General features: G+C 57.4%; 1 protein-coding gene across 2 annotated transcripts; it reads left to right on the forward strand.

Annotated features, from left to right (window-relative positions):
* The first annotated feature begins 879 nt into the window (after positions 1–879).
* On the forward strand, positions 880–7,214 carry CDX2 (caudal type homeobox 2). Of its 2 annotated transcripts, none has more exons than XM_012742309.2 (3): positions 880–1,573; positions 5,014–5,159; positions 6,019–7,214. In XM_012742309.2, the coding sequence occupies exons 1-3, from the start codon at positions 1,033–1,035 to the stop codon at positions 6,259–6,261; spliced, it is 930 nt and encodes a 309-aa protein (XP_012597763.1). In that variant the 5' UTR covers positions 880–1,032; the 3' UTR covers positions 6,262–7,214. The 2 variants fall into 2 exon arrangements, with proteins under 2 accessions (XP_012597763.1, XP_075865752.1); XM_076009637.1 differs by having other exon boundaries at positions 5,014–5,155; positions 6,019–6,248.
* The last annotated feature ends 949 nt before the right edge of the window (positions 7,215–8,163 follow it).

Consider the following 8,163-nt stretch of genomic DNA (forward strand, 5'->3'; position numbering starts at 1 on the left):
CCCTAGCCACCCCTCCCCATGACAACCAGCCTAGCTTTCACTACAGGCCCATTGGTTTTGTAGTGAAGATTTTTGATTCTTGAATGTAAATGTTTTAAAAATAAATTGCTTTAATTTAACTCAACTCCTAAATGTAAGATGAATTCGAAGATGCAGCCCGAAGCTAGAATCATAATTTATCTTGTGCAGAAGGTGAGTGATTTCTTTAGGCAAGCAAATAAACGGTTGGTGGTGACAGTTGTTTGGGGCTGCCAGTGGAATCGGCCCATCTCTTTGGGCTCTCCTCGTCACCTCCCGGGTTGGTCAGAGACGTTTTCATCAAAGCAATGGCTTCCGTTTTCTTTTCTCTTTGGGACAGAAGGAGTTTCTTGACCGCCCCCTTCCCTGCAAATGCATAAACAACGACTGCTCTTGTCTCCTAGCCCAGATTCCCACCAAGATAGCTTTCTCTCCCCCTCTCTTTTGCAAGTCTCTTGATTTCATTCTTTGAACCTGTGATTGGAGGTTAAAGTGCACCAGGTTGGAAGGAGGAAGCTCTTAACAATAAAGGCTTGAATATTTAGCTGTGATCAGGTCGTGGCCCTCTCGCAGGCTCCCCCCCTTATCTTTTAAAATGCAAATTTTGTTTCGGGGGGTTGTGCGCTGAAAGCGCGCTGCGCCTCGACGTCTCCAGCCATTGGTGTCTGTGTCATTACTAATAGAGTCTTGTAAACACTCGTTAATCACGTAAGGCCGCCGGCCAGGGGCTCCGCACGCCAGCCTGTGGCGGGTCTTCCCCGCCTCTGCAGCTCAGTGGGAAGGAGGTGGGAGGAAAGAAGGAAGAAAGGGAGGGAGGGAGGGAGGAGGCAGGCCAGAGGGAGGGACCGCCTCGCAGGCAGAAGGGCCGCGAGGAGCCAGCGGAGCACCGCGGGCTGGGGCTTGGCCACCCGCCGCTCGTCGCGCCCCCTAGCCCCTTCGCCTTCGCGCCCCTGGCAGCCTCCAGCGTCCTTCCCCAGGCAGCATGGTGAGGTCTGCTCTCGGGCCCTCGCCACCATGTACGTGAGCTACCTCCTGGACAAGGACGTGAGCATGTACCCCAGCTCCGTGCGCCACTCAGGCGGCCTCAACCTGGCGCCACAGAACTTCGTCAGCCCCCCGCAGTACCCGGACTACGGCGGTTACCACGTGGCGGCGGCGGCGGCGGCGGCCGCGAACTTGGACAGCGCGCAGTCCCCGGGGCCGTCCTGGCCCGCCGCGTACGGCGCCCCGCTTCGAGAGGACTGGAATGGCTACGCGCCGGGGGGCGCAGCGGCCGCCGCAAACGCCGTCGCGCACGGCCTCAATGGGGGCTCCCCGGCCGCAGCTATGGGCTACAGCAGCCCCGCGGACTACCACCCGCACCACCACCCGCACCACCACCCGCACCACCCGGCCGCGGCGCCTTCCTGCGCCTCGGGGCTGCTGCAGACGCTCAATCCCGGCCCTCCGGGGCCCGCCGCCACCGCCGCCGCGGAGCAGCTGTCCCCGGGCGGCCAGCGGCGGAACCTGTGCGAGTGGATGCGGAAGCCGGCGCAGCCGTCCCTCGGCAGCCAAGGTAAGCGGCGGCGGCGACCCGCGCGAGCGCGCTCTGGGAGGGCGCGGCCGGCCGCTGGCTGCGGGGCCGCTGCGCGTCCGGTGTGCACAGGGGCGTCCGGGACTGTCTGTCCACGCCAGGAGGGGACTAATTCGGGAAACTCTGGCCTTTCAGGGGTTCTGGTTAGTGCACCCGGGAGTGGATATTTTGAGTCTCACAACACCTTGTTCAGTTGGGGGCAGAGGCGAGGCTTCTTTCCAACAGTCCGTCATTCACAGCCCCGAGACACCTTTGGGAAGCTCCCGGGAATGTAGGCGTGAGCACGGCTGCACAGTGGCCGGTTCGCACCCTCCCCGTTTGCTGCCGCCCTCATTCCTTGCACAGCTCCCAGCCGCCGAGGAGACGAAGCCTCGAAGTGCCCGGGGCCGGGTCTAGAGCGTTCCTCTCCGCGCTCCTCTTCCCCGTCTGAGCCACCCGTGCAGAGGTGGCCTGGGGATTGTCAGGGAGGCGTCGAGGCTGCGCAAGGGGCCAGGTTTGGCCATTCGGGCCAAGTCAAGGGTACAGCGAGCAGAGAGCGGGGAAAGCTGCCGCCGCTGGGAAGGAGGTGCCGGCTCCAGGAGCTAAGGGGGAGGCGGCACGCCCCGTCTCTGAGCCTTTTATCTGTGAAGAGGGTATTCCAAGCAAAGCTGGAAAGCTAGGGACAAGAAACAGAGGGAGTCCCCCTGTGTCTGCGCAGGGAGAGGGGGAGGACACCCTGGTGGGGATTCAGCCTGTCATCCAGATGGGAGTTGGTTAACCAAATCTTCCTTTCGAGGGTGTCACGAGTGTGTGTGTACGTCTGTGTGTTCAAGACTCTAACTTTGCTAGACTGTGGGGCTCGTTGGCTCCTTCTGGTGTCGGGATGTGTGTGGAGGTGGCAAGAGCGAGTGGGTGTGGTGGGGAGAGTTCTGTTTGCGTTCTCTTTTACTCCAAGAAGTCTTTCTCCAGACCTTGGCGCTTCCGCTTCTCTCGCTCCTCTCCCTGCTGGCCCAGTCGGCCTCGCGTGCAGGTTATGGCCACTTCGCAGAGGTTTATAGCCAATTACAGCCGTATAAATCAGAGCGGTTGTTGGGGCTGTGTCCGGACCTCAGTTTCTGCGTCACTGTGCACATGCGGAGGAGAGCCCTGGTGGGAAACGCGGCCGGCCGGGGAGAAGGCCACAGAGCTGCCTCGGGCTGGCCTCGGAGACCTGGCTTGGTCCCTTCCCCAAGAAGAGGCGCCCTCAGGGCGCGCTCCCAGAGACCCACCTTCTACATAGCCGGACTGGGGCGCGGTTGGCTGGGTCGCTGGTGGCCTCAGGGAGACCTTTTGCGTGTCCAGAGACTGTGGCCCCGGGGCCGGGCCGGTTGTGGGGGAGGGAAGGGAGCCGCCGGAGCCCAGGCCGCGGGGTCAGCAGATGAGAGGTCGCTGTGAAGTCCCGCGCCGAGGTGGCAAGGCCGCGGTCGGCGCCCGGCGCCCTTGTGATGTTAATGTGGGAAGGCCGCGGCCCGCGGGCCGAGCCCGACTCCTCTGCGGAGCGTCATCTGTCAAGGGGCGGAGGGGTGGGGGGTACGCGGCCTGGTCTGCTTTGATATACACCTTCCCAGCCCTGCCATTGTCTCTTTTAGGGCCCGGAAAGAGGGTGGTGACTTTCGCAGTCAATAATGAATTCTGACAAGTCCCTCTCATCCCTCCCCTCCTTCAGCCCCCCTCCTTGGTTCCCAGGGGGTGTGGGGCGCCTCCGAGGCCCTTGGGGCGCGGGCCGAAGACCGCACAGGGTCCTGGTCACCGCGCTCCCCGGCCCTCCCGGGACACCGAGAGGGCAGCACCCGAGCCAGGCCCGCTCCAAGGCCCCTCAAGGCGAGTATCGCTCCTGGGGTGTTCGGCGGAGGGAAGTGCCCTGCGCCCCGTCCCCAGCCCTGGAGGCGTCCTCTACCGCTCCAACCAGGTTCCAGGGCCAGCCCCACCTTACACTATTTGTGTGACCTCGTCTCATTCCCAGTTTCCGCATCTGTGAAAAGGGGCGAGTGGGTTGCGGGCGGCAGGCCCGTGAACGCGCCGGCTCGTAGACAGCTCTCAGGACGTGTCGGGTCCCTGCGCTTCCCCGGCCGGCGCGGGGTCGGGGCCGCAGCGCCCATTCAAATGCGCCTGCCGGCCGTGTTTATGGTAATGCGCCCGGCGGGGAGGGGGATGAAAGCCGGGGCCGCCATTTGCTCAGTAGTGGTAATTCAAACAGAATGCGCTTGTTATTAAGGCATTGAAAGGGCTTTTCTTTGATAAGATCGCCTTGTCCGGCATTGTTTGCCGCTGTGTTCCCCTTTCAGCGGCTCGGGGGGAGCTCCCTCTGATCCCGCCTGTATCTTCCCAGGACGCTTTTGTTGTGGTTTGCAAAGGGTTTTACCTGAACAAAGTCGGCCTGCGGGGCATTAAACACCTCCAGGCAACTCCCAGACCCTTCAGATCTTTCCGTAGGACTGGGGGCACTGGGCGATTGAACCTGTTCAGCGGCAAGAAGACCCCGACCTGGGACCGAGCCAGAGAGAGCAGCAGCTCCTGGCCAGGGCTCTGCCAAAGGCTGGCCCAGGGCAGACCCCGTGGAGACGCCAGGCTCTCGCTCCTGCAACACTGTGGACACTATTTGTCAAGGCCCTTCAGTAAAACAATCAACCCAGGATTTAATATGTTGACTCAATCCAATGAGCATAGATCACTGGTCAGGATAGCTCTGGCCAGGTTTGCAGTGGGACTAAATGGAGGGTTAGATGGAAAAAGTGCCACTAGCCAAACTTGGGTTCCGGCAGGTAGAAAGTGTTCCCCCTCTGAGGGCACTGGTTTTCTGCCTGCCAGAATAGGTTCGGAATGCCAGGGCCCAGCTCAGAATTCCACCAGATGGGCCTGGTGTGTCTGGTGGGTGACTCTGGTGACTTGAAGGAACCTGTCAGCTCCTGCATCCCACTTTCCACTTGTAGTAGAGCAAACAGAAAGTAACCACACCTCTACCTTTGCGATACATACCCCCAACCCCAGCTGTGTTCAGGGTGGGCTTCCATTCTGGTAGGCCTGAAAATCTGGATATTCACTGGACTGTGGGCCACCCCAGTCTGCTCCCGCTTTCCCTTGCTGCGGGTATGGTATTTGGTTTATCAAAAGGATGGTTGAGTTCTGCTATCTTCTCTGTGTATGAGGTTTTAGTTGTTCTTTTTTTTTATTTTATTTTTAAAAACCACTTAACCCCAAGGTTAGTTTAGTTGCCCCCACTGGCCTCCTTCCTCCCTCCAGGACCCTCTGGGGGGTCTTGTCAGACTTGGCAGGAACCAGCCAAACCGGGGCCCCCCAGGGCGGCGGAGGAAGAGAAATGGCCCCTGGGTTAGGGAGGTTTGTCATTACCCATGACTGATGGGCTGCCTTGCAGTCCTCCGTGCTAACTTCTCCTTCCTCCACAGTGAAAACCAGGACGAAAGACAAATACCGAGTGGTGTACACGGACCACCAGCGGCTGGAGCTGGAGAAGGAGTTTCACTACAGCCGCTACATCACCATCCGGAGGAAGGCCGAGCTGGCTGCCACGCTGGGGCTCTCAGAGAGGCAGGTGGGAACCGCCCAGGTCCCCTGGGCCTGGCCACGGCCTGGGGGAGGGCCAGGAGGGTTAGCAGGCCTGGCCACAGTGTCCACCTAGTCCTGTGGGCAGGTTACAGCAGGAGGCTGCCAGCATTTGCCTTTGGGGTGCTTTCTAAAAAGTCTTCTTCTACCTCTCTAGTCTTTTTTTGTGTTGTTTTTTTTCCCCCCCTATTTTGAAGGATCTGGGAGATGTGAGAAAAAGCCAAGAGTGTTAGTTTAATCCAGAATTCCATTTGGGTCAATAAAGATTTATTAAAGACATTTTCTCTTTGTTTTTAGTTCTGTACTGAGGGAGAAAAAAAAATTTCTGCTCATAAAAACTAGAAGGGTGAGACCTGTTTCATGAACAGGTTTCTATATATGGTCTAGAAAAAAACAGGCCAAATTCACAGCCAGGACACCACACATTAAAACTCATTTTCAGCTCCAAGGTAAAGAATATTACATTTCAGGTTAGCCTCGAGAGGCCAAAGGTTGCCATTTGAAGTACACTGGCCTCCTCTTGCTTGTGTAGAAAGGGCCTTGCAGTTTCTGTTTTCCTGGGTCCTGAGACTCTGAACTTTTCCAGCAAAGACATAGATAAAGGTTGCTTTGAAAAAACACCTGGGGAGCAAGGAAGGAGGAAGACTCTTCTCATGAAAGTGAATTGGGCTTGGGAATGGCTCCAGGGTTGGGCTGTTATGGAGATATCCAACAAAAGCCTCTAGGAGGGTTTAGGGTTCTTTAGTTCGAGAGGGAAACATTGGTGACATTGCTGGATGCTGTTCTTCTTTTCCCTCTTGTCTTCGTCTTCACTACAGTCTCGTTTTCTTCCGCCTCTCCATTTCTAGGTTAAAATCTGGTTTCAGAACCGAAGAGCGAAGGAAAGGAAAATCAACAAGAAGAAGTTGCAGCAGCAGCAACAGCAGCCGCCGCCTGCGCAGCCGCAGCCGCCTCCCCAACCTCAGCCAGGTCCTCTGAGGAGTGTCCCCGAGCCCTTGAGCCCCGTGTCTTCCCTGCAAGGCTCAGTGCCAGGTTCCGTCCCTGGGGTTCTGGGGCCGACTGGGGGGGTGTTAAACCCCACTGTCACCTAGTGACCCGCAGTGGTCTGCAGCGGCAGAGCAATTCCAGGCTGAGCCATGAGGAGCATGGACTCTGCTAGAATCCTCAGAAGAGACCCTTCCACTCCCACCCACAAGCGCATACCTACGAACCTAGCTCTCAGAGGAAAAACCTCGGGCCAGGAGTAAAAGACAAGTGGCATTGGGGGGCCTCAGGGAAGATATTCTCCCAGATTTTCCACTTTTTCTGGTCTGGCTTTTTCTGCCACTGAGGAGACAGGAAATGACCACTGGGCTTCATTCAGCACTGGCAGAAGCATTGCCTGGACCGACTACCCTGACCAGGCTCGCAGCTTCCTCCTCCGAAGCTGTCTGCCTCCAAGACCTGCAGGCTGCATCGCTGGTTGGAGCTAAGGGGAGAGAGGGACTCAGGAACAGCACACTGGAGCCAAGGCGGCTGCCGTCTGCCCACTGCCATCCTCGGCCCAGCTGGCCCTCCTGCCTCGGGGCAGGCAAGATTTAAACTGCAGAAGCCAGAGGCAGCTAAGATGGAAAGCTGGACTGACCAAAGACTGCAGAACCCCCAGGTGGCCTGTGTCTTTTTTCTCCTCCCTTTCCAGACCAGGAGAGGCTGGGCTGGCGTATGTGCAGTGTGTGGTGTGAGGGGGTGGTTATTGGACTCCAGGCCTCACAAGGGGCCCGGACAGGGCTTGTTTAGAAAGCCTGTCACCAGAGCTTCTCTGGGCTGAATGTATGTCAGTGCTATAAATGCCAGAGCCAACCTGGACTTCCTGTCATTTTCACAATCTTGGGGCTGATGAAGAAGGGGGTTTTGTTGTTGTTGCTGCTGTTCGGGTCGTTGGTCTGTGTAACATCCAAGCCAGCATTTTAAAAGCCTTCTGGATCTACGGGGGAGAGAAGTGATATGGTGAAGGGAAGTGGGGGGGTATTTGAACACTGTTGAATTTTTTTTCTAAAAAGAAAAAAGATAAATGAGTATTACAGATTTCAGATTCTGTATTTATTTTTTTCAATTTTTTTTGTCTGGAATTATTATTATTATTATTTTAACAAATGACATACCTTCTCTGAAGCTAGAATCAGAAAAATCAGGGAGTGGGTGGAGAAGGTTATCTGGACAGCCTCATTTTACCCCAGAGCGTCAGAAGCCTGAAAGAGCAGGTTCCGAGACCTTCCCTGCCCCCAAGCCTGAGCCCAGCCTTGGAATGTGTGGTTCTCCTGGGGGTGCCTTTGGGCAAAATGCACATCTGAATGGTCAGCTGCTTCCCAGCAGCTGGGAATTATTGGGGGTAGGGGTGAGAGGGCCCCTCATAGCATCTCATCAAACACACTGGGAGGCGATTGCAAACGCCAGGCAACTCCTCTCTTCAGCGGCACCCTCCTCCCTGGGGTGCCCCACAATCCTGGTAATTAAACATAAGCATTAAGTGGAAGATTTTTTTCTCCCGTTTTCCCAAGGCAACATTTCCATGAACATAGTCTTCTGTGAATCACTGGGCATTTCCACGAGCCCTTTCTGCCTCCACTCTGTTCTCTGTCCCCACACTTTTCTTATCCCATTCCCTCCCACCCCCACAAACAAGAACTCAAGACCCAGTATAAGAAGATCCCTTCAGTGAGGGCTGCTGCTATCTGGCCCATCTGCTGGGGACCCGGCTTCTGCCCTTGAGGTTTTTGGTCCCGGAGGCCCTCGAGCTGGACGCTCCGGGCAGGGCCCGGGGGAGGCGGGCTTTGCCCTCCATTTCTTCCCACCAGCACCTTGGAGGCTAATCAGCGCCTCCACGGAGGGGGCAGGCGCCTCGAGGGCTGCTGGGGAGGACGAGCGGGGCTGGGAGACAGCAGGAGGCACAAATACCCTCTGCAGCGCCTCCCCGATTCCGCGGCCCTTCCGGGTGGCGCATTCCGCTCCAGGAT

Source organism: Microcebus murinus, chromosome 13 (genome assembly GCF_040939455.1).
Source record: "Microcebus murinus isolate Inina chromosome 13, M.murinus_Inina_mat1.0, whole genome shotgun sequence".
Classification (NCBI taxonomy): domain Eukaryota; kingdom Metazoa; phylum Chordata; class Mammalia; order Primates; family Cheirogaleidae; genus Microcebus; species Microcebus murinus.

Bases quoted from the DNA above. Each gene is read 5' to 3' on its own strand.
- CDX2 (XM_012742309.2), top strand. From the start codon at position 1,033: ATGTACGTGAGCTACCTCCTGGACAAGGACGTGAGCATGTACCCCAGC. The intron at 1,574-5,013 runs GTAAGCGGCGGC...CTTCCTCCACAG, and splicing joins GCCGTCCCTCGGCAGCCAAG to TGAAAACCAGGACGAAAGAC. The intron at 5,160-6,018 runs GTGGGAACCGCC...CTCCATTTCTAG, and splicing joins TGGGGCTCTCAGAGAGGCAG to GTTAAAATCTGGTTTCAGAA.